At 41.0% G+C, this 26,894-nt stretch overlaps 1 protein-coding gene across 1 annotated transcript in view; it reads right to left on the bottom strand.

The window, feature by feature from the left end:
* plxnd1 (plexin D1) overlaps positions 1-26,894 on the bottom strand; it is a 146,978-nt gene that overhangs the window by 50,126 nt on the left and 69,958 nt on the right. The window contains exons 13-18 of the mRNA XM_061904274.1: positions 21,199-21,344; positions 10,020-10,125; positions 6,378-6,517; positions 2,876-3,055; positions 2,590-2,674; positions 2,236-2,505 (exon numbers count right to left, since the gene is read on the bottom strand). Of these exons, the coding sequence (XP_061760258.1) occupies positions 2,236-2,505; positions 2,590-2,674; positions 2,876-3,055; positions 6,378-6,517; positions 10,020-10,125; positions 21,199-21,344 (927 nt within the window). The remainder of the gene's footprint in view (positions 1-2,235; positions 2,506-2,589; positions 2,675-2,875; positions 3,056-6,377; positions 6,518-10,019; positions 10,126-21,198; positions 21,345-26,894) is intronic.

Genomic DNA, 26,894 nt, shown 5'->3' with positions numbered 1-26,894 from the left:
CGAGGAAAGCCACGCCTCCAAAACAACATGATCACATACATTGCCACTCATTTTATAGTTATGGTATCTAAAAATGGTATGTACAGGTAAATTTCTCCCCACAAGAGACACAGTAGTGATTTTAGGCTTGTTTTGTAAAGTATTTTAGCACATTTTGAAACACCCACTGTTGGCCTGCATCAGCTTGCTGACATCACCTGCAGAAGACTGGGGGCAATTTCATATTGTGTAGTATGTGTTTTGGTAGCATCATCCCTAATTATGACATTTTTAAACAGAATTGGAAGGAATTTTTGAAATGTCTGCCAGATAAGTTGTTGCAGGTTATAAAAATGGATCCGCCTGCATACATTTCCAAGTGATGGGAATATGAGGAAAGTATGCACCTCTCCAATCAAATAGACTTGTGTAAAATTGGATGGACCAAGCGAGAGGAGTGTAATTTGCAGAGATCATTTGAATGATGGCTTCACGGTGGAAGAGGGATTAGTGCGTCTGCCTCACAATACGAAGGTCCTGTGTAGTCTGGGGTTCAATCCTGGGCTCGGGGATGTTTCTGTGTGGAGTTTGCATGTCCTCCCCGTGAATGCGTGGGTTCCCTCCGGGTACTCCGGCTTCCTCCCACCTCCAAAGACATGCACCTGGGGATAGGTTGATTGGCAACACTAAATTGGCCTTAGTGTGTGAATGTGAGTGTGAATGTTGTCTTTCTATCTGTGTTGGCCCTGCGATGATGTGGCGACTTGTCCATGGTGTAACCCGCCTTCCGCCCGATTGTATATGAGATAGGCACCAGCGCCCCCAGAGACCCCAAAAGGGAATAAGCGGTAGAAAATGGATGGGTGGATTGCATTTCAATGATTCTGACTTCGAAGAAGAAAGGTTTTGGTCGGCGTTTGGATGAGAAAAAGGTAAAAGACTTAAGCCAAATGAGATCCTGAAAATCAGGAGCAACCTTCAGGGAAAAAGACTAAGTTTGAACCTGCTGAAAAACTGAGAAAGAAGAGCAGACCAGGCGCTCAAAAACGAGAGAAAAATAAGGTAAGTTGCTAGTATTGTATTTTGCGTCCTCTTCTACTGATGTTCTCTTCAAGATGATGAAAGAGCATGAGGAAACATGAGCTATGGTGCCTGTGGAAGAGGATATGGAAAAGCAGTCTGGAAAGGACGATTATTTTATATTTTTGTGTGCTCATAATGTTAACCATATCTGTTTAAAAAAAACATGCAAAAGATGTGAAACTAATTGGCATCTTTAGATGATGTCGTACTAAAACGGGGCGGCATATTCAGTCTGGCGATGGAAAAAGGGGGATTAAAATACAGTTAGTGACAGTTACTCAAAAACCAATTAATATTATGGGGAATGACTGCCAAATTCAATTTCAGAAGCAAAAATACATAAAGAGATCATATTTTTTTTTTTTCTACATGTAAAAAAAATCTTTATACATTTTTAACATTTAATAGTGGTTCTTTGGTCTAAATTTTGCATAGATTATGTTTTACAGAGCGTTTTGAAGCCACTTTCTGACCGTCTCTTCTATCATATATGGAGATATCAGCTGACGTCACATGTTGGGAAAACGTCACAAGATGTTCTAAACAGCTTGTTAGGAGGAAGTATAAAGGAAGGCAAGATTGTATTATTAATATCTGTGCAATGCCTTCATGGTTTGATTTCATATTTTCAGGATTTACGGTATGCACATCCCAAATTCACAAAAATGTTAAAAAAAAAGTTGGTTTTGCATCATGGGTCGCTTTTAAAACTTTTTGTTTTCAATGCTACAGTTTTACCAGCTGAGATGTAATGAAGGGGATGGCAATTGAATAAAGATTTCCCAAAAAGTTTCCCAAAGATTTGCAGCAACGGGACTGCGTTTCTGATGGCGTAACCGTAGCAACACAAACCCTTAGTTGAAAAGATCCAGGTATGTGTAACTACTGTATTTTTGCTTCCACCTGTCCAGTCCTGGTATCAGTGGACAAACCGTAGCCTAATAGCAGAGCAAACTGACTAGAGTTCATTTTAAACAGAATTGATGAGTAAATATATGATTAGCTCACACTAGGGCACTTATCATTTGATATTTTCTTTATATCAACTTTGAAGTTGTACTTTTCTTAGCGTCATGGAAATAAATGATGCATTAATATGAGTTTGCAGTGAAGGGTGATGATTTGCTTACTGCTTAGCAAGCAGCATGCCAGTGAAACACTAATATGACTCACATTGATGATGAGTGTCAGTTGCTCTCCTGGGTGATGTTTAATCAGCTTCTCCTTGTTGGCGGTGAAGAACTGAGGGTCCTCCACATATTCCAACTGGAAGTGACCTTTATTCAGCTCACCCTCCTCCTCATCCATCTCATTATCAGAGGAGGAGAGGCGGTCTTCTGTGTAGAGAACGCCATTCAAGTAGAACTGTACCGAGGTCTGCTGGGACAGACTGGAAGACGGGGACGGACATGTGATTGTGGAGGGTGAAAGAACAGCACATTGCTGGAAAAAAGAAGAAGTTGAACACATAAAAGTATGAGGAGGATGTTGAAATCCTGTTTTCACATGGTGTGGCTGGTGACTCACAGTTTGTCCAATTCCCAGCACCTGCATGGTGACACTCTGCACCAGGTCAAAGCCCTGACCTACCACTGTGATGGTCCTGCCACCACTGCAACACACACAGCAGAGCAAATCACATAACAAAAATGTGACATACTGTAATGCAATTACTAAGAAATAAATAGACAACCACACATACGGTACATGCCACTGAGAACAGCTGCTCTGACACAGACTATGCGAGTGGGAAGACACTGCAACAGGAGGGAGTGAGAACTGGTAATTAAGCGGGCTGAGATGTTTCACCAACCTGAGGAAACTCTTATCTGGCTTGATGAAGCTGATAGTGGGGTTCTTCTCATACAGGTATGTGGTGCTCAGTTCCTCACTGTGACAGACGACGTTCTCAAATTCCACACACACCACCACTGACTCACTGGTTGCCTGAAGAGCTGGAGGCATGGTGCACTCGATGGTGTCATCAGTTTGTCTAAAAGAAGGACAGGGAGACTTAAACACGGATCCATCCCTCATAAATTGGATTCATTAATTTAACAAATGTGTCCATCAGAACATCTATTCCATATTTATGGTTTTAAGAAACACAATTTTTAAAGTCTTTCATTCGCAAACACTGTTATGAACCTAGTCCCTAACATACCTTTCCCAGCCAAAACATTATGATGATATGCTGATACAAATATAATATAATGATAACACAGTTTTGTATGTAGCTGATATCTCCATATATGGCTGAAATTCTGACTTATTAAGTTTTCCAAAAGTGGTTTGATACATGAGGTAAAATAAAGACAAATTCCAGTGCAACCATTGTATCTTTAAATAATGACTCATGAGGACTGAAGCCTTATGGGCCCTATTCTTCCGTTTACACTTAAGAGTTTTTTACGCGCTTGAAGTTACACACATTTCTTTTATTTTCGTATTTTCCAATCCTTGCCCTGCCTTCCCCGCTCTTGTTGAAATCTGTTGAAATCAAGAATAAAGGTAGCCTTCTTAATAAGGACGATTTTGCCACAAAGTTTTCATTGGATGTGTGAAAATCATGCAACATGGTGTTTTACTAAAACTTGTGAATGTCATTGAAATATGTGGAAAAGATAACACTTTAAATTTGAAAAAGCTGTATCAACCAGGCAGCACTAGATGTTGTATATGTGTTGTCATTGTGATGTAGGTTGTGTACGCACACTACAACATGATCTTCTTCCTGGCTGGATGTGAATATTAATCAGTGGATGAAACTTTTTGTTTCACTTGTTATTATAACTACCACGATCGTTTAAAGTTACGTTGAGTACAAATGATTGTGAACCCGTGACGCGTCAAGATGAGATAATGTGTTTGTGTTTTTGTGTAAGAGTGGTTGCGAGAGGGAGTGTGACAATAACTGTAAAAAAAAAATTCTAATCAATTGACAGACGCTACATTACATATGTGTTTGCTATTAAATAGTCAAACAGTTCAATCATGGCCTCACCAGCCAACATCGTTGTACGCATTGAAAGTCCAGCATGATGTCCAAACATGGCCGATATACGAGGGCTCCTTCCGCTGTGGTCACACGTTCCTTCTTTTCCACTCAGGAAGACTACTAAATTAACTATCTATCCATCCATCCATCCATTTCCTACCGCTTATTCCCTTTTGGGGTCGCGGGGGCGCTGGCGCCTATCTCAGCTACAATCGGGCGGAAGGCGGTGTACACCCTGGACAAGTCGTCACCTCATCGCAGGGCCAACACAGATAGACAGACAACATTCACACTCACAATCACACACTAGGGCCAATTTAGTGTTGCCAATCAATCTATCCCACTTGATAGTTAATTCAGAGTGGCATTATGTTCCTTTCATCCTCATTTCAATGGACGTTTCCAGGAATCTCAAATGAAGCGATCAGAATACAAAACTCAAAACCAGTGCAGTTGGCACGTTGTGAAAATGGCAAATACAAACAGAATACAATGATTTGCAAATCCTTTTCAACTTTTATTCAATTGAATGGTCTGCAAAGACAAGATATTTAATGTTACATTTTCTTTCAAATAATCATTCACTTAGAATTCATTGGCAGCAACTCATTGCAAAAAAAGTTGGCACAGAGGCATTTTTACCACAGTGTTACATGGCCGTTCCTGTTAACAACACCTTTGGGAACTGAGGAGACCAATTTTTTAAGCTCTTCAGGTGGAATTCTTTCCCATTCTTGCTTGATGTACAGCTTAAGTTGTTCAACAATCCGGGGTGTCCGTAGTGGTATTTTACGCTTCATAATGTGCCACACATTTTTAATGGGAGACAGGTCTGGACTGCAGGCAGGCCAGTCTAGTACCCGCACTCTTTTACTGTTGTAACATGTGGTTTGGCATTGTCTTGCTGAAATAAGCAGTGGCGTCCATGATAAAGTTGTTTGGATGGCAACATAAAGTATGTTACTCCAAAACCTGTATGTACCTTTAATGGTGCCGTCACAGATGTGTAAGTTACCCGTGCCTTGAGCACTAATACACCCCCATACCATCACAGAGGTTGGCTTTGGAACTTTGCGCCTATAACAGTCTGGATGTTTTTTTTCCTCTTGGGTCCGGAGGACACAACATCTACAGTTTCCCCCCCAAATTTTTTAACACTTCTACACTTGCATCAGTCCATCTTAGATGAGCTTGGGCCCAGCGAAGCCGGCGGGTTTTCTGGGTGTTGTTGATAAATGGCTTTCACTTTGCATAGTACAGTTTTAACTTGCACTTACAGATGTAGCAACAAACTGTAGTTACTGACAGTGGTTTTCTGAAGTGTTCCTGAGCCCATGTGGTGATATCCTTTACACATTGATGCCAGTTTTTGATGCAGTACCGCCTGAGAAATCGAAGGTCATGGGCATTCAAAGTTGATTTTCAGCATGGTTGCTTACATGCAGTGATTTTTCTCCAGATTTTCTGAACCTTTTGATGATATTACGGACCGTAGATGGTGAATTCCCTAAATTCCTTGCAATAGCTGGTTGACAAATGTTGTTCTTGAACAATTTTCTCAGGCATTTGTTGACAAAGTGGTGACCCACGCCCCATCATTGCTTGTGAGTGACTAAGAATTTAATGGAAGCTGCTTTTATACCCAATTATGGGACCCACCTGTTCCCAATTAGCCTGTTCACCTGTAGGATGTTGCAAAAAGGTGTTTGAGGAGCATTCTTCAACTTTCTCAGTCTTTTTTACCACTTGTGCTAGCTTTTTTGAAACATGTTGCAGGCATCAAATTACAAATGAGGTAATATTTGCAAAAATAACAATGTTTTCCAGTTAGTACATTAAATATTTTGTCTTTGCATTCTTTTTAATTGTACATAGGTTGAAAAGGATTTGCAAATCATTATATTCTGTTTTTATTTTTGATTTACACAATGTGCCAACTTCACTGGTTTTGGGTTGTGTAGATTAGATAGTTTTTGGAAGTTTTTTTCTATAATTTATTGTTACCTGTTGTGTACACTGCATCAAAACTACAAGTGCAATATAATATTTTGCCTTCTTGTGGCGCTGGACTTATTGCAGCCCTAAAAAGCGAGTGAGACCAAAAGTACTTAAGTACATGATATGCGGAAGGCCAGATTTAACTAAAACATCGACATTTAAGAGTTGCTCCACCCAAAGCACATATTTTGGATGAAGGCGTGCAGGGAAGGATCTAAGTCAAGTGGGGGAATCCGCAAAGTTTCGCACAGTTTTTCGCTTAGAGGTAAGCACATGGGAGAATAGGGCCCTTGGTGATTAGTGTAAAACCACTACTCACTCTGTGATGGTGCATTCCTGCGTGTTGTTGACTGTCACTCGAACCTGAGAACCGATGCCCAGGTGTTCCCCATTGATAGTCACTCGGGTTCCCCCAGCACGAGAGCCTTTTTTTGGGTGCATGGAGAGCATCTTTGGGACCTGGATGTCAGGAAAAGGAAGAAGAACATTTACTGTCACATACAGCGGAAACCTGATATACGAATGCCTGTAATTGCATCCTTTTCGGTTTACGAACCTTTCCATCGCACCAAATATGCCTCTGTGAGCGAACCTTGTCTCGGCGGACAAACACTTCATTCATTCATTTTGCATTCTGCTGGAAGCCATCGGGGGCTGCTGTTTTGATTACATCAATTTCTGTACATGCGGGCATTGTCATTTTAAAGAAGTGCAGCCCCCTATGTCATATCCTGTTTATATCCTGTACACACAGGTGCGGCCATCTCAAAGAGATTCGACAGCGAGTGGCACTTCTGACGAGTTTATTTTCACAATTGCCGTACCTTGCGCCGGTCAGAGTTGTGTGTGCCTGACTAAGAGATCACTTTGTGTGATCACAAACGCTTTAAATGTGTCCAAACTCACAGTCTCGCTGTATAGCTTCAAGTTGCTAAACAACTGGGTTTTGGCCAGTTAGCCTCCAGCTTGCGGCACTTTTAGTTCAAGGACTTTATCAGCGAAAGGGGATCTACAGCTAGTCTTTATCGGTGATGAGACTGAAAAAGATGACACAACGGACCTTTATTACAGCAAAAGAGAAAGGACTACTGGGAAATAAGTCGATGAAGGATTGCCACACACTGCTAGTTTGTGATAACGCTAGCAATGAAACTACTGCTCGTTCATTAATACGAAACTCCCAGTGTTCAACAATGCCAAAAATAAGGTAAAATTATTTTCTTTGTTTTGTTTTTTATTGTAGCAACATGGTGGTAAACGTTTTGGAGCGCATCATCAAGACTTGTGTGCGTGTGGACATTTAAGGTTGCTGTAATGTTGTGTTTTGTGGATAAAAAAGATATTGTTGAGCCTTTATCTCTTTGTTATGTTGGTGTTTTATTTACATATGTATATATATATATATATATATATATATATATATATATATATATATATATATGTATATACACACACATATATATATATATATATATACAAACACACACACAAACGTACACACACAGTATACATGTATACACATTATATCCATCCATCCATCATCTTCCGCTTATCCGAGGTCGGGTCGCGGGGGCAGCAGCCTAAGCAGGGAAGCCCAGACTTCCCTATCTCCAGCCACTTCGTCTAGCTCTTCCCGGGGGATCCCGAGGCGTTCCCAGGCCAGCCGGGAGACATAGTCTTTCCAACGGTTCCTGGGTCTTCCCCGTGGCCTCCTACCAGCTGGACGTGCCCTAAACACATCCCTAGGGAGGCGTTCGGGTGGCATCCTGACCAGATGCCCGAACCACCTCATCTGGCTCCTCTCGATGTGGAGGAGCAGCGGCTTTACGTTGAGCTCCTCCCGGATGGCAGAGCTTCTCACCCTATCTCTAAGGGAGAGCCCCGCCACCCGGCGGAGGAAACTCATTTCGGCCGCTTGTACCCGTGATCTTATCCTTTCGGTCATGACCCAAAGCTCATGACCATAGGTGAGGATGGGAACGTAGATCGACCGGTAAATTGAGAGCTTTGCCTTCCGGCTCAGCTCCTTCTTCACCACAACGGATCGATACAACGTCCGCATTACTGAAGACGCCGCACCGATCCGGTGCGGCGTCATAATATACACATTATAATGTCTTATAAAAATACACATCATAATGTCTATCATAGGGACTTTTGTTAAAGCTAGAACCAATTATTCTCCTTTACATTGATTCTTATAGGATACCCTGCTTCACTTTATGACTTTTTCGGTTTACGAACCATGTTCAAGAACCAATTCCGTTGATAAATTGAGGTCCCCCTGTATATACACAGAATGACGTGCAAGGATGCAGCACACAAGGAAGTGTATCCAGAAAGGTGGATGTGCCTTGTTCAAGGCTACCACAAACACTGCTATCTGTACAGCAACTACAATTTGCTCCGTAACGTATTTTCTGGTCCATAATGGGACACCCTTTCTTTCTTAGGCCAAGTACTTGGAGACTAAAAGCTTGCCACTTGTTAGTAAACATAGGTCAATCATTATCAAACTACGGCTCCAACTAGTGGTATGCCGAAGAATCACTTGATTATAGAACAGTGTTCTATTTTCCTAAACTCAAACACAGTGTTACTGTTCAAACTATGCGTAATGTTCAAGTGTCCAAAAATATTAAATACACTTGTTGAATAAAACCTCTGGCTTATTTTTAAAGACAATGTAGTCCTACTATGCTACTGTATTTTAATGTTGGTCATTATGGTGGTACTTGGACAGCCAAGTGTTTGGTGAAAAAAGTTTAAGAACCATTGACAGGGGTCAACAAATACATAATTAGGAGTTATGGGTGCCACATGTGTTGTGGGCTTTAACGTCTATCCGCTGTTATTGTTACCCTGTTGAGGGAAGTCCAAAGTAACAAACAGGAGGCGAATGGCTGAATAGAAGCCATGGCACATAAATACATAGGGTATGTTTTCAACAGTTTCTCTTTTTTCAAGCTCAAGACACAGAACAACTTAAATTGTGCTGGTAGCTCATGAAGCTGACTCAAAATAAAATTTTTCCTCAATATCTTGTTTTTTCATATTGGCTTAGACAGCTTCTGACTGTAACAACAAGTGAACATGTGAAAAAGAAATTTGAAGCTTGCTCTCACACACTGATACACACACACACAAACAACGTGTATACACACACACAAGTTGTGGGGTGAAGATGAATATCCAGCTCTGCAGCTATCCAGCATCAGCATTCCGGCATCGTCCGAACCCTCTACCCCCTATATGAACCACGCCTCCAGGGGAAAACTCTCATGCTCACTGACAGGATTCACTTCCTAAGCGTGCTCATGGAGGAGACCTATTGTATGTTTGGGCGCCTGAGCGGGTGCAAGGAGGCAGATGTTTCCGTCCTGAGGATTGAGGAAGGAGATAGAGGCAAATATCCTGTCTTCTAAAATATTACCCCTTTCTTCCACTCTAAGGCAGTCAGAATTTTTCAAAGCCGAAAAAGGTTTAATGTTTGATGTATCAAGTAAAATCTAGAGCGGGGTAATTTATCTAAAACGTGTCGTCCCTATAGCTTGCTCCAATGATTGACTTCTTCAGCGTGACTGAACATTAAAATAAGAAGACCCGAGGGGTATTTATGGGTATTTCCACTCCTGAAAACTCCTGTACTGATGGGAGCCAGCGTGGGTCGAGGTCAATTAACACAATGCTGGCGTGCTCGCTTTGACCGCCGAGCACAGCCGGCGGACATTATTTGTTTTTACTGGCAGCCAGTGCAGAATGACAATGGTGCTTAGTTGCTGCTCAGATAAACGTTTGAGGATTCCCACACACTCGCATTCTTCTGAGCCATAAACCGCATCTGTTAACACTCAGCTGACTCGCTGGGGACGTTTCTCCCGGCGGGGAGCGGGAAACAAGAAAGAAGACAAAAATGCAAAGGGGTGAGAGGAGAGCAAAGATCAGACGAGGGAATACTTACTAAATATGAAAAGCTCTCCTTTGACGTACCCGTCCCGCTCTGATCCACATCCACTTGGACGATATCCGTCTTGTCATGTATAGCTTTCCCAGTGACACACACCAGCCTGCACAATTTAAATAACACTTTTCAATGTTTCTCATATTGGCAATAATTCAGCCTGTCTAACAATGATAATGAAAACAAAGAGAAAACAATACAAGAAACAGGAAGCGGGGTTAGGATTCAACTAAACAAAGGCACATGACTAATGTTGAACACCGGCGCTTATGAACTCATTCATCAAACAATATTATATTTACATGTAGAATCCAATAAGCTGTGCAATATTAAGAGATGTAAAGTTCACAGCACCTCGGACCAGATGTGTGCAGCCACACCGGAGGCTTGTTGGCTAGCCTGCTGGCTGTGATTAAGCCTTGTGTCATCAGTGTGCACTCGTCTAATATTAATGACACCGTGCTGCACCCAGGAGCAACAACAATGTGGGGGCAACCCTAAGACAGCTCTGATGGGGTAGGAGAGAACAAACATACTTCCGAACTCAACCCGTTCTCAGTTTGACACTTTATGGGCTTAGTTAGTCAGGTGCCTGGTGCTTCACTGCTTAGAGATTCTCAGCGCGGGACCGCATGATTGACAGAGGAATTGTGGGGGGTTTTCATTTGTGGCGGAGCTGTGGTTCATGTGGGAGGGGCGGGAAGACATGCGGGGGAGTGTAGAATGGGGCTTGGCTGAGGTCGAGCTGTCGAGGGTAAGAGCGGTCCTGTTTAGGAAGAGCTGAGTGTATTTTTAGACCCTGACAAGCCGAGCTCACAGCTAAGATTATGGCAGCGCTCTTTTGACTGGGCAACCATGGCTCAAGTTTTAGTGGTGTGTTGGCCCAAAGAAATGACATTATTTTTATAGATTATGACATTTTTTTTCTTTTTTTCTGTGATCATTCTAAATAAATGACACCCACAAGAAAGGAAAATGGAATAAAAAATACAGTGAGCGCTCCAAGACATTCATCCATGACAATGTTGTTAGGTAAGAGGTCCCTGATGCTGAACTTGAGAAAGAAACAGCTGACTCATCATGTACATCATGATCATTAGGGCAGCAAAATTAATCAACATCAAATAGACATGGAGTTTTAATTGCAACGAAAACCTAACCTAACAAGTGGCTGAGTTTGTTTTTTTCCCCCCTCCTCCGTCTTTTGCGAAATTGTCAAGTCTCACGACTCACGTTGTTGACCAACTGGCCAACCAAAAGTGGTTACAGGAAACAGCAAGCTTGTGTGCACTGCAGCCAATGTACGAATAATAATCACCACTTGCATTGTATTACTGAGCAGTATCACTGGACAGTGTCTGCTAAAGGTTTTAATGGTGACAGTGTAAATCGGCTGAAGGAAATTCTCCCCGTGACAGCAGAAGGAGGTCAAGTTAGTTTGAAACAGGTGGACGTGGACGATGATGCTAAGACAAGCAGCAAAGATGGTGTACTCAAACATGGAAGATGTACACAAAAACCCTAGTCTTGATTACTTTACTCATCATTTTAGCAGTTGTATGCAATCAAACAAATACAATCTAAAAATCTAAAATGTAATCTCTTTTGCGATTTCAGGCAGACGTTTTTTTTTTCTCATATGTGCAGCCCTAATGATCATGCACATATTTCTTTATGGACTTTGTTTGGTATAATGTGGAACTGTCACACTGTACCTTTATTAATAACAAGTCTACCACTATTTAGCATTTATTTCTGCATTGGTGGAAGTAGTTTGCTTCTTTTCACTGTATTTTGAAATTGTGTCTCAGACAGGTGATTCTTGTGGTCAGCTTGGCATCTTTAGCTTACTAATGTCAAACGCGTACATTAAAAGAAAGAAGATAATAAATATGTTTTTGATTGCATCCAAACCCGAACCTCAGCAGCATAATACCAACCACATACGTAAATAGGAAAACAAATAGCAATTAAAATCATCTTAACCAGCGTTTGCTGACAGCCTTCAGTTGATACATTCATTAATTACAAGAGCATCATTACATAAGCGTGTCTAATATTGCTTGGATATTAGGCTGTCAGTCATGGACTGCTGCATAATTTCACATTTAGACAAAGACATGACCAACATTAAATACATTCAACCTGCAGGTCTGAAACCTGATACAGAAATCATCTACACGTAGAGTCACGTCACGTGATATCTGCTTTTCAGCAACAGAAATCTATTGAAAGAGTTAAAATGGCGAAATCAGTCGGTTGCCTTCAAGCAATACTCTGTGTGCTGAACGTGATGATAATGCACACTCCAAATAGAAGCAGACAGGACCAAGACTGACCCCTGAGCCACATCCCTGCACTGCTGAGATGTTATTGGCTCGAGAGGATGATGTTTTGGCTAGTTGTGAAGATGCCTCCGATCATTTCCCTCGAGTGGATGATGAAGATCATCAACAATCAGGTCTGCGTGCGTTTGTTTAATGGCGTGTTGTCTGACTCTGACTAAATGGACAGGGTGAGGGCACCTCAATGAGGATGATAATGAGGGCAATCCGGGGTGAATATCCAGAGAAGCACTCCAAGAAATGAGGCACATCTCAACTTGACTGTGCCGTTAATTAAAATGTTGACACCTGACAAGTGTGCCGTTTCCTTTTGCTACCCAGATGTGAACTCTCACCTCTGCGCACACACACACCTGTTTCAACACGGTGAGGTTACTTGTGCAAGTGTGTTTCTCGAGGCAAAGGTTTACAATTCAGATTGTGCACACTTTAGGTGAAATGTGGACATTAAGTCTGTCTTTAAAGTTGTTAAAGTGGAAGGCAGAGGCTTTAAGTTAATGTGATGACAGAGGATCAAATCCAATTACATCAAACAGCCATGGTACACGCTCGACATGCTGACACTGTTGGATGCGGTGACATATTATGATTTGTTGAGGATACGCTTTGCTGTCATAACAAGCAGCCAATGAAAATTGACGATACAAGATGAGATCATCCCTGGAGTGAAATGCGATTCGCTGTGTGTTGTACATATGCATTCTGGGGGAATGTTTTCTGCAACCAGATTGACAGTTTGGACCCGCAGGTCACACCCACGCTGGTTTTAACGCAATGACTGGCTTCACTGAAGCGCGACCAGATAAACAGTTTCATTTGAGCTCCTCATAGCAAGAAGTTTGCATGTAACTGTAGAGGGGCTGACTTCCACTCAGCTCTGTTTTGACGGCCGGCCCTGCTGTCTCCATGGTTACGGTGTGATAGTCCCTGAGCTACTCAGTCATCTAAAGTGAGAGGTGAGCTGCATAACAATTGTCATGAATTTACCATAACTGAATGGGTAAAAACAAAAATAAACAAGCACTGACATGGTTTATTCATCCATTTTCTTCACTTCATTAAGGTCAGCTGATTTTTGGTGGTCGCCAACCAATCACAGGGAACATATATACAAACAACCATTCACACTCATGTTTTCACCTGTGGACAATGTAGAGTCACCGTTTAATCTCCCATGCATATTTTCGGAATGTGAGATGAAACATATTCACAACTTGCCAAAACATTGCCCTGTGAAGCCAATAACGTGACTCAGGGGTCAGTCCCGGTCCTGTCAGCCACTGACCACTTGCCTGCCCAGTGTAACTTGCAGGCAATAATGGAGGAGAACATTCAAACTTCAGAGAAATGCCCAAACATAGTCTCATGACTTTGTGACCAACCAGTGACATTGTGTTTATTTTTTTAGGGCTGTCAAACAATTGAAATATGCATCGCGATTAATCACATTTTGTTTATAGTTAACTAAAAATTATCGCAGAAAGAAATAATTTTTCATCATTTAAAAGTATACCCTGGACAGATCCTTTTTAAGTTTTTAATACCACGACTGGGCGATGAATTCGCTTTAATGGTATGTTTTAAAACATTGTGCTTTTTGAAACAGCTCAAAACAAAATGGATATAGACACACTTTTAAAGAGAATTAAAAAAAAAACCTGCAGTGTGTTGGTGTGTTGCCAGAGTTTGTATTTTGTAGGAATACAGAATTTGTATTCTTACTTTAGGACCACCTCCATATAAAGGAGAGGAGCTACACTTCCATGTTTAGATAGCAGCTTCACGCACTGGAATTTCCCGATGTGGAATGCAGAGGGCAATGGCAGGCATGCCTGTAGTATTAAACCTAGTCTCAGTGGTAGCAAAGAAGAAGACGAGATTGTTCAAAGACAATCTTCCTCTGTCATATTGCCGCCGCTATTACAATACATTTAATTTCAATCTGCCAGAAGACATTTATTCGGGTAGAAATATCACAGAAAAACAGAATAGCATGATGGTATTTTAAGAAAAATTTTCGTTGTTAGTTGGTTAGAGGCTTCACGGTGGCAGAGGGGTTAGTGCGTCTGCCTCACAATACGAAGGTCGTGCAGTCCTGGGTTCAAATCCAGTCTCGGGATCTTTCTGTGTGGAGTTTGCATGTTCTCCCCGTGAATGCGTGGGTTCCCTCCGGGTACTCCGGCTTCCTCCCACCTCCAAAGACATGCACCTGGGGATAGGTTGATTGGCAACACTAAATTGGCCCTAGTCTGTGAATGTGAGTGTGAATGTTGTCTGTCTATCTGTGTTGGCCCTGCGATGAGATGGTGACTTGTCCAGGGTGTACCCCGCCTTCCGCCCGATTGTAGCTGAGATAGGCGCCAGCGCCCCCCACGACCCCGAAAGGGAATAAGCGGTAGAAAATGGATGGATGGATAGTTGGTTAGACCGGGTGTGAAGCATAGCGATGTCATTGTGAAGCAGCCAACCGGACGTCTGTGATTGGTATAAGAAAATATTTGAAATGTTTTGACGAAAATCTCAGATAAAACTTTATACTTTGACTTTATACTTCCTCTCTACTGTCTTTTTTTCTGCTGGGTTTTTATGCCATTTTACAAAAGCAGTTTGAGTGATAATCTACATTTGACTGTAATCCAAACATGGACGTGAAGCTCCTTTTCACTCCAAGCAGCAATGTGCGCTGAGCATTTGATCCAATGATTTCGTCTCACGGCAACTGAAGGTAAAATTTTCTTGTCCTGCCCGGAGAATGACTTGCCAGACTATTTGAGCTGAGATTTCCTTAAGGTCCCCTTTCTTTGTGCAGTTCTGCTAGATATTTTCAAGCATGTGGCTCACCAGTAACTGGACGCCATTACACATTTCCCCAAACTACGTAACGGACTGAGGGTCAAAAACGTTAATTGTGCGTTAAAAAAATGATAGCCGTTAAAGGAAATTATAATTAAGACGTTATTATCTTGTTTACTTTGACAGTCCTAATTTTTTCATTTTGTGACTGAGTTGCATTTAGAGACCACAGCATTAGGTACACCTGCAGTTTAAAAATATATATAAACGATAGTTTAATTTTACAAAATCTTATTAGACATATTGCTTACCAGTTAGATACACCGACACTCAAAGTTCGATATAGTGCGGTCCCATAACACAACGCTCGATATAACGCGGCCGTGGCGTGGACCCTGATCTTTCGCCAGTTGTATTGCCACCAGAGTCAATCATGTTGTTTTTAACCAAATTATTGCATATACACAAACTTACACTATAAATCCAAAAAGAGGGATTTACAAAAAAAAGGTCGATAATAAAACATTAGCGCCCCCCGCAACCCCAAAGGGAATAAGGGGTAGAAAAATGGATGGATGGATGGATGATCCACTGATGTTCAGAACTACTGGTGGATAGTGCCCGCCTCATTCTGTGACGTGGGAGCACAATTCAACATTCACTTCACAAAAAAAAGGGTAAAAAAGTAAGGATTGCTATATATAAGGCGATCTCAGTAATAACGCAATCAGTACTTTATAGACCCCACTGACCACGTTATATCAAACTTTGACTTTACATAACATAATATATTTAGTATAAATTCCTTAACTGTCATGACAGTATTTCCAGCATTTACGGAAGTGCCTATACTCTTCATCCTGTAAATGCAATGCATACTTTTATAAAACACATTTATTTATATGTATATATGTATGTATGTATATATGTATTTATGTATGTATGTATATATATATATATATATATATATATATATATATATATATATATATATATATATATATATATATATATATATATATATACACATATATATACATATACATATATATATATATATATATAAATAAATGTGTGTGTGTGTGTGTGTGTATATATATATACATATGTATATATATATATATATATATATGTATATGTATATATATGTGTATATACTATATACACATATATATATATATATATATATGTGTATATAGTATATACACATATATATACATATACATATATATATATATATATATATATATATATATATATATATATATATATATATATATGTGTATATAGTATATACACATATATATACATATACATATATATATATATATATATATATACATATGTATATATATATACACACACACACACACACACACATTTATTTATATATATATATACACATATATGTGTATATATGTATACATATATCATACTGAGAGATGTTCCTATTGTTTTATATGTCTCGTGTTAATTACAAAAGGCAATCAGAACAGCTGCCCTTTATCACTGTCTTGTCAAAGCTTCTCTAGATTGTAAATGTAAAAGAGTGGCAATATCACATGAAAAAGCATGTTTATCTCATATGACTTGTTTTGCGTTATATTAATAGTGAGTGTCATTGCTCAGCTGAATGTAACCTGAAGTAGATTTGTGTTGCTGTTTTATCACCCTTGCTTCACCCAGTCAATAAGTGTGGCTGGTGAAATAATGAGGCAGGTGGAGATTTGTTTTCTCTTTTCAAGTGACATACTTTGCACATGACTGAGACATTCTCACATCAATGCCCATCATGCCCCCGGCCACTTACAATACCTGCCAGACATCACGTGGGTTACCATGACAATCAGGTAATCAGATTTTAACAGTTTTACAAACAGATTTTGCCATCGGATCGTCTATACCACAGGTATCAAACTAAAGGCCTGGGGGCCAGATCTCACCCGCCACATAACTGTTTAAGGCCAGGACATAATGTGTTTAAATAAACTTATTCTTTCTTACAAAATGTAGTTGTTTTTTCTATTTTGACAGTAACAATGCATGTACTGTATGCAATTGCTTATCAGTTAAACTTTAATATGTAATCAAGCAGCTAATATCATGTTATCATATATATTGAAAACATGTTTTTGTTTAAGTAAAAATATCTCCTTGACTATTTCAGAGCAAGTTATCCATCAAATTTTACACAAAAAATCCTAAATCAAATGCATAGCTAATTGTATCATAATATCACAGGCGATGATACATTTATATTTATGTAGAGTGGAACCTCGATTTATGAACCCCTCTTTTAAGTAAACATTGTTATTTATGTTTGTATACAAACCTTATCTCCATGCACAAACTGTTTATCCACCTATTGTGTGCCAGCAGTGCAGCCACTGTGGTCGGGTTGATCGATCTCCGGTGCTCATTCAGTCAGCAGTGCAGTGCTGTCATTAGCTACTGTGCTACTTTGTGTGCTTTTTAATTATTTTTTTTTGCCGTTTTACAAAATGTTTCTCGTTTTCCTAGTTCAATATGAGTCCAAAGAAAGCAATGGACAAGCAATGTGTGGTTTGAAACATAAAAAAAAAAAATGCACAGTTTGTCCCCGATCTAGTGATGCACGCAAATAATATAATTGTAATGAGGGATTTTGATATCCATATGAATACCCCATCAAACCCTTTGTGCGTGGTGCTCCAGATTATAATTGATAGCTGTGGTCTTACACAAATAATAAATGAACCCACGCATCGCAACAGTAATACGTCAGACTTACTTCTTGTCCGGAGTGTCACCACTTCCAAAGGTATGGTACTCTTGTACAATAAGGTAATGTCCGATCATTAACTTATCAAATTTAAAGTTCTGACTCATTGTCAACAAGCGACGATTAACCACTTCTTTAGTAGCCACAACATTAATGCTATCACAACTACGACTCTTGCTGACCAACTGCCCTCGGTAATGGCTTCATTCCCAAATTATGTGGGCTCTATCGATAACCTCACTAACAACTTTAACTGCGTAACGCCATTGATAGTATACCACCGCTAAAGCAAAAAAAAAAAAAAAAGGCCCCTAAAAGGCATATCTCCTAGTTTACAGAAGAAACCACAGCTCTTAAACTATCATGTAGAAAGCTGGAACTCAAATCGTGTGCCGCTAAACTTCCATCAATCATGGAGTCATAGTTTAATAACTTATAAACGCACGCTTACCTTAGCTAGAACTAATTACTACTCCGATCTCATTCGCTTCAATAAAAACAATCCTAAATATTTGTTCAGGGGGGGACTCCACCCTTTACTTTCACCCACTCGGCTGATGACTTTATGAATTTCTTCAATAAAAAACTTTAACTCATTGGAAAGGAGTTTAAAGATATCGCGTCCCAGCTCCAACTGGGTTCTATTAACGCAGATGTGAATGTATGTAAACCGGATATTGCCATCTACAATAATCTCTCTCTTTTTGAAGAAATAACATTAGAGTAACTCCTTCGGTGTGTAAATGGGACAAAACAAACAACATGTTCACTTGACCCACTTCCTGGGAAACTTATCAAAGAGCTGTTTGTAATATTAGGACCGTCAGTGCTAAATATTATTAACTTATCACTTTCCTCTGGCACTGTTCCCCTGGCATTCAAAAATGCGGTTATTCATCCTCTGTTCAAAAGACCTAATCTCAATCCTGACCTCATGGTAAACTACCGGCCGGTGTCCCACCCTCCCTCAATCTCGAAAATCCACAAAAACATTGTTGCAACGCAGCCAAATGAACATTTACCATCAAACAATCTCTGTGATACCTTTCAGTCTGTTTAAAAAAAGGGCAAATCCCTCTGCGAAGACAGCCCTTGCAAAAATGACTAGTGATCTATTGCTAACTATGGATGCTGATGCATCATCCATGTTGCTACTACTTGATCTCAGCGCTGCTTTTGATACAGTCATTTTATTACGTATCAAAACACGTGATGGTATGTCAGACTTAGCCTTTAACTGGCTTAACTCCTATCTTACTGACAGGATGCAGTATGTCTCCCATAACAATGTGACCTTGGAGTATGTTAAGGTAAGGTGCGGAGTTCCACAGGGTTCGGTTCTTGGCCCTGCACTCTTTGGCATCTACATTCTGGCGCTAGGTGACATCATACGCAAATACGGTGTTAGCTTTCACTGTTATGCTGATGACACCCAAATCTACATGCCCCTAAACCTGACCAACACAGCAGCTTGTAGACATCTGGAGGTGTGTCTACATGAAATAAACAATGGAGACCCAGCAAAAAAACGCTTAGAAAACAGAAATGTTGATTAGCGGTCCTGTTAGACACCGGCACTTATTTAATAATACCACTTTAACAACTTTGACAACAAAACAAATACACAAAGCAACTTGGTAAATAATCTTGGTATTATCTTTGAACCAAATCTGTCATTTAACAGCCTTCTTTCATCTCCGTAATATTGCTAAAATTCATCCCATTTTGTCCACCACCGACACTGATATCATTATTCATGCATTAGTTACGTCCCATCTCAATTACTTTACCTTCTTATTTTCCGGTTTCCCTATGTCTAGCATTAAACGATTACAGTTGGTACAAAACGCAGCTGCTAGACTTGTGACAAGAACAAGAAAGTTTGATCTTATTACGCCTTTATTGGCTCACCTGCAATGGCTTCCTTTGCACTTAAGATGTGACTTTAAGGTTTTACTACGTACTTATAAAATACTAAACAGTCTAGCTCCATCCTATCTAGCTGATTGTATTGTACCATATGTCCTGGCCAGAAATCTGCGTTCAAAGAACTCCGGCTTATTAGTGATTCCCAGAGTCCAAAAACAGTCTGCAGGCTTTAGAGCGTTTTTTATTCAGGCTCCAGTACTTTGGAATGCCCTACCGATAACAGTTAGAGATGCTACCTCAATAGAAGCATTTAAGTCCCATCTTAAAACTTATTTGTATACTCCATCCTTTAAATAGACCCACTTCTAGACCAGTTAATCTGATGTCTCCCTTTTCTGTTCTGCCCCACTCTCCTGCATGGAGAAGTTATCAGATGACCACGGATCAGCCTCCACGGATGAGGCACTAGCTGTTCAAAGTTGGAACCCAGGATGGACCACTCCTCTTTACATCAGTTGGTGATGTCGCTGCGCTCCTGAATTGTCTCCATTCAAGATGATCCCCTGCTGGCCTCCCAATGGACTAGACTTTCACATTATGAGGTTGATATCCGGGGTGACCATTCCTTATGCATTATCGGTAATGTCTCTGCGCCCGGACATGTCTACATGCAAGACGATCCCCTGCTGACCCCACTATGGACTGGATTTTCACATTATTAACTGTATCTGCTCGGCATCCATTGCACCGTTCACCCAGGTGGGGAACCCCACATCTGCGGTCATTTCCAAGGTTGAGTTTTTTCTTGCCCTGATGTGGCTTGTGCAGCCCTTTAAGACATTTGTGAGTAAGGGCTATATAAATAAACTTTGATTGATTGATTGATTGATTGAGTTTCTATTCCTAATCATTTTAGCGCTCTGGCAGTTCAAGTTAGGGAGTTTTGTGTTTTCAATCTGTAAGTGCACCATAAGGCTAGTGACAGAGTGTGTGCATAGGTGCAAATAAAGACAGTTAAGGTGGATGTGGTTATTTTGACTTTGTTGTTGAATACAAAGTTGATCCATCTTCCCCTTTATCGTGTTTGTTTGATATACAGTACTGGATAACGCTTTATATTGTGTTCAACGTGTATAAACTAAAATAGGGATATTTGTCGAGGTTGGAACCCATCATTGATGTTTACATTGTTTCTCATTGGGAAATTTCTTTCAATATAGGAATTTTGCTATTTACAAACCTCGTTCAAGAACCAAAAGATCATACATCCAAACATGGAGGTTCCACCTAATATTCACTGTTCTGAGGGCAGCCAACTGCAAGTTGGCCTCCAATCAAAACGGGTTTGACACTGATAATCTATAATTCTTCAATATTTTGATATGATGAATTAATATTACAGTAAACTTACTCAGTCGATACAGTGTAGAGCTCAGGCAGGACACTGCATGGTACTTCTCCAATGGAGACTTTGACCGTTTCTGCTCTGCGGCCCAGGTTCTTGCCTTGCACTGTCAGGTGGGTGCCTCCAACCCCTGGGCCCCTCATAGGGAAGATCTGTAAAAGACAGAGTGAAGCTGTCAACAGGAATAAATACACGTCTGTAAAAATGTCGCAGATGGCCAAATAGCTAAGGAGAAGACCAAATTATAAATATCATTGAAAATCCAATGAGGAATGTTGCTTAGGTGGAGAGTCATGCAGAGATGAAAGGCCAAGTGTTTAGTGTAAGTGCTCACCTACTAAACACCAAGATCCAATTGAAAGGACCTGCAATCTAGGTATATACACACACATGCGCACACAAAGCCGACACTTAACTGTCTGAGCCTTTTCAGCCTTGACTCCTCTAAAGCACATGCAAATAAAGAGCAGCTTAAGAGCCCCCTTCACATCCCACGAGAGACAGACAGAGTGAGAGAGGTGGAGAGCTCAGCAGATGGGTGGACGAGTGTGAAGGCAATTTGAGGAACAGAGCACACAGTGAATGCTGATGGTGGTACAGGAGAGAATGCTGTGCCTCAATTATTGTGAAGAGTCATTTCCTTTTATGATTTTATGTGTCTGCCAAAATTGTTGGTAGCCATCTCTGCTGTTGTTTCCAGTCTCACACGTGATTTGTGCCCTTGCCTTCACCCCTCCTGATTCACAGTCTCGAAAAGAAATTGGAGAACATCTCAGTCAAAGATAGCATCTCAGAAGCCCAGACGGGAGAACGATCTTGCCAATATAGCTTTTTTTTTAAATGACCCCTGGCTGAGCTGCGGTCGCTGTGACACCTCTGTGTTATTAGCTTGGCTCCAGTCCTGTTAAAAAACAGCACTTCTGTTTGGGTTAGGTGAGGGGGCAAGGTCCGTGTCTGCATGCTGATAATCTGACGTTTCCACGAGCGACATTGTGGCTCAATCAAATAGTTAGTAAAGCTTTTTAGCTTGGTGCTAACACCTCACATTCCTTATGTGACATCTACAACGCAGGAAATGTTTTTGTGGTTACTGCAAGGCCACCCGGCTGTTATTACCTTCACCACATACAAGCTGTTCACATTCATAAACACACTTTCCTCCTTATGACACCCACGCTTTACATGAAATGCACACAACATGGCATGCTGGGGCAGCCGGCATCTCTACAGAACACAGCAGAAAGTACAGTTATATGTTATCATCACAATGTACGTCTCTGTGGTGCTGTAGAGCGCTGACATCAACATCAGCTGGCGTGCTGTTCATTTGCACCTCTTACAAGTCTGTGAGGTTTGATTTACAGCTCAGCCTCTACCAGGCCTCCACGGAGATCACAGGGTGGAAATGTGTCGACACAAACCTCGCCTCGGAATGATGACTGGAATGTTTCCTTGCATTCTGATGCATTGTTCATGCGGCTTGATCAAATGAGGTTTTTATAGATTGTTTCAGCTTTCATGTGCAGTTCCATCACGCAAATCAAAGAGAAGATGAGAACAAACACAGGAAAAGCATTGTGACTACACTGGATGCTTCTCCACCCTCTTTCTGACCAAGCAACTCTCCATCCTACCCCCCAACATTGTAATGCCTCACTTCTTTTTCGTGTTAGACATAAACTATGTTTAGCACTTCCTGTTTTAGATGGCTGAAAAAAATAGCTCTCGACGCTTTTAAAAGGTGGACTAGCTTTGCTTTAGAATAAATTAACTGAGCAGAAAAGGCATAAACTTGTCTCTGGGGCAAGTTGGGAAGTGCCCCATTTGATCAACGTTAGAATTGTGGTTGATTTGTTTTCATTTCAACACACTTTGTATTTAGTGCAGCATGGAGACCCACTGCAATTGTCTCATAATCCAAAACCATTTCCTTACTGTGTCTGACTTTGTTCCTGCCTCATTCCATGTCCTTCCTTGACTATGCGGGGCACCACAGTCTAAACCCTCTGCTGCAATTTATACCACTACTGCTACTACTAGTGGTGTCCTACCTAATTCAACATTATATCTGTCCGATATCAGCAAAAAAACATATTTTGGATGATATCAGCTTGCTTCTAAAATCTCCAATATAAGTGCCCTAATGTACAATCAGTCAAGCGTGTTTACTTACGCAGTCCAAATTTCATACCGTACCCGTGCAAATATGTCAGGTAGGACTAATAAAGCTCACAAGGTTGGTCTTTTCCTATATTTTTTTGAAGTAATTTACAAAAACATGGCAGGCTTTAGGCTACTAAGAGTTAGGAGCTACACAACCGCTAAGCACACAATAGCCATCCCATCCATCCATTTTCTTCCGTGTTTGCCTTTCGAGGTCGCGGGGGCCGCTGGAGCCTATGTCAGGTGCATTCGGGCAGAAGGCAGTGTACACCTTGGACAAGTCGCCACCTCATCGCAGGGCCAACACAGATAGATAGACAACATTGACACCCACAATCACACACTAGGGCCAATTTAGTGTTGCCTATCAACTTATCCCCAGGTGCATGTTTTAAAGGTGGGAGGAAGGCGGAGTACCCAGAGGGAACCCACACAGCACACAAGCTGTGTGCTGTAACAGGTGTCTTTAATTGACCAATATTAAAGTCTAAAACATGACATCTGTCAATACAAACTAGTATCAAATAATTATGGTTGTATTTTACTTACAGACACAACGTCTGCAAGTCAGAAGCGTATTAGAATGTAAATGGACATACAAGCTATATGATGATCTTCAAATCTTGACAAGTAAAATATACTACAACTAAAATGCACCTCTACAAGTGTAAAAAATGTGTTGAAGAAAAGCTATGTTTTTTCTTTGGTAATGCAGACGCCAAGGCTCTAACCTTGGTAAAATGTCTGGGAAAACATGGCTGCCAACACGTTGCATCACACACCCCGAAGAGCCAGAGCGCAGCTATCCTTCCAGCGGCCCGCCCCTCTCCAGAGGCAGTCAGTAATACTGTGTGTTTGCATGTGTGTGAGGGAGGGAGTCTTGCAACAATGGTCTGCCCACGCCGAAGGAATCTCATTGCCGCTAACTTCAGTCACGTAAGAAGTGCACATAAGTTATTGTGCCAGCATCCTGTTAGTCACACTGTGCTGACAGCTACAAAGGATGAGGGATATCATGAATGCTTCAATATGGCCCATTTGTATGACAGATTGTGGACCAATGTGTGTGTGAGACCGTGTGTGTGTGGGTGTCCGCCCGCTTTGCTCAACATGCTTATTCTCCGGGGCCACTCAGGTTTTTATCTACAGGAAGTTCAGCCCGATTGGGTCTCATGTGAGCCGTGCTTCCCATGACCTCCTGCCGGGATGGGACTGATGGAGTGTTTGGTAACGACAAACAAAACAAGTTACCACTAAACACGCTCCCATTACTGACCTATAAACACAGCCTCGAGTAATCCCGTCAATCGTTTTCTCTACTGCAAGGTGAGCTTGAGCCTATCCCAGCTGACTTTGGGTGAGAGGAATGGCTGTCAATTGTTCAATAAAATAGTTGCGATTAAATCAATGAATTCGATTAGAAAACACTTTTTATTTGTATTTTGTCGTGTCATTTAATTACAAACCCTGTTTCCATATGAGTTGGGAAATTGTGTTGGATGTAAATATAAACGGAATACAATGATTTGCAAATCCTTTTCAACCCATATTCAATTGAATGCACTACAAAGACAAGATATTTGATGTTCAAACTCATAAACTTTTTTTTTTTTCAAATAATAATTGACTTGGAATCTCATGGCTGCAACACGTGCCAAAGTAGTTGAGAAAGGGCATGTTCACCACTGTATTACTTCACCTTTTCTTTTAACAACACTCAATAAATGTTTGGGAACTGAGGAAATTAAGTGTTGAAGCATTGAAAGTGGAATTCTTTCTCATTCTTCTTTTGTGTAGAGCTTCAGTCGTTCAACAGTCCGGGGTCTCCCCTGTCGTATTTTACGGTTCATAATGCGCCACACATTTTCGATGGGAGACATGTCTGGACTACAGGCGGGCCAGGAAAGTACCCGCACACTTTTACTATGAAGCCACGCTGTTGTAACACGTGGCTTGGCATTGTTTTGCTGAAATGAGCAGGGGCGTCCATGATAACGTTGCTTTAATGACAACATATGTTGCTCCAAAAACTGTATGGACCATTCAGCAATAAAGGTGCCTTCAGAGATGTGTAAATTACCCATGGCTTGGGCACTAATACACCCCCATACCATCACAGATGCTGGCTTTTGAACTTTGCGCCTATAACAATCCGGATGGTTTTTTTCCTCTTTGTTCCGGAGGACACCACATTCACAGTTTCCAAATATAATTTGAAATGTGGACTCGTCAGACGACAGAACACTTTACCACTTTGCATCAGTCCATCTTAGATGAGCCCAGGCCCAGCAAAGCCGGCAGCGTTCCTGGGTGTTGTTGATAAATGGCTTTTGCTTTGCATAGTAGAGTTTAAACTTGCACTTACAGATGTAGCGACCAACTGTAGTTACTGACAGTGGTTTTATGAAGTGTTCCTGAGCCCATGTGGGGATATCCTTTTTACACTGATGTCGGTTTTTGATGCAGTACCGCCTGAGGGATCAAAGTTCCGTAATATCATCGCTTACGTGCAGTGATTTCTCCTGATTCTCTGAACATTTTGATGATTTTACGGACCGTGGATGGTAAAATCCCTACATTCCTTGCAATAGCTCGTTGAAAAATGTTGTTCTAAAACTGTTCGACAATTTGCTTACAAATTGGAGACCCTCGCCCCATCCTTGTTTGCAAATTACTTAGCATTTCATGGAAACTGCTTTTAAATGGTAAATGGTAAATGGGTTGTACTTGTATAGCGCTTTTCTACCCCTTTTTAAGGAGCCCAAAGCGCTTTGACAGTATTTCCACATTCGCCCATTCACACACACATTCACACACTGACGGTGGGAGCTGCGATGCAAGGCGCTCACCAGGACCCATCAGGAGCAAAGGTGAAGTGTCTTGCCCAAGGACACAAGGGATGCTACTAGGATGGTAGAAGCTGGGGATTGAATCAGTAACCCTCAGATAGCTGGCACAGCCACTCTACCAACTTCGCCACGCCGTCCCCTCGCCACGCTGTCCCCTTTTATACCCAATCATGGCACCCACCTGTTCCCAATTAGCCTGCACACCTGTGGGATGTTCCAAATAAGTGTTTGATGAGCATTCCTCAACTTTATCAGTATTTATTGCCACCTTTCCCAACTTCTTTGCCACGTGTTGCTGGCATCAAATTCTAAAGTTAATGATTATTTGCAAAAAAAAAAATGTTTATCAGTTTTAACTTCAAATATGTAGTCTTTGTAACATATTCAACTGAATATGGGTTGAAAATGATTTGCAAATCATTGTATTCCGTTTATATTTACATCTAACACAATTTCCCAACTCATATGGAAACAGGGTTTGTACTTTGATTAATACGAATTCATAAAAATCCACTGCACCAATAGTGAGAGAGATGCACCATGGTGATGTAGGTCGTGCTGTGGGTGATGTGGCCTGTCCGTGTGTGGCGGACAAAGCAAAGTGCCGAGATAGTTGGCTCAAAGAAGAGGGAGTAGCAGAGGAAAGGGCCAAAGAAAACAAGAAAAGCTGCCAAATATTGTGTGATCCTT

Source organism: Nerophis ophidion, linkage group LG06 (assembly GCF_033978795.1).
Source record: "Nerophis ophidion isolate RoL-2023_Sa linkage group LG06, RoL_Noph_v1.0, whole genome shotgun sequence".
NCBI classification, from domain to species: domain Eukaryota; kingdom Metazoa; phylum Chordata; class Actinopteri; order Syngnathiformes; family Syngnathidae; genus Nerophis; species Nerophis ophidion.
Note: the sequence above shows the minus strand (reverse complement) of the source record. Positions and strands in the feature narration are given on the sequence as shown.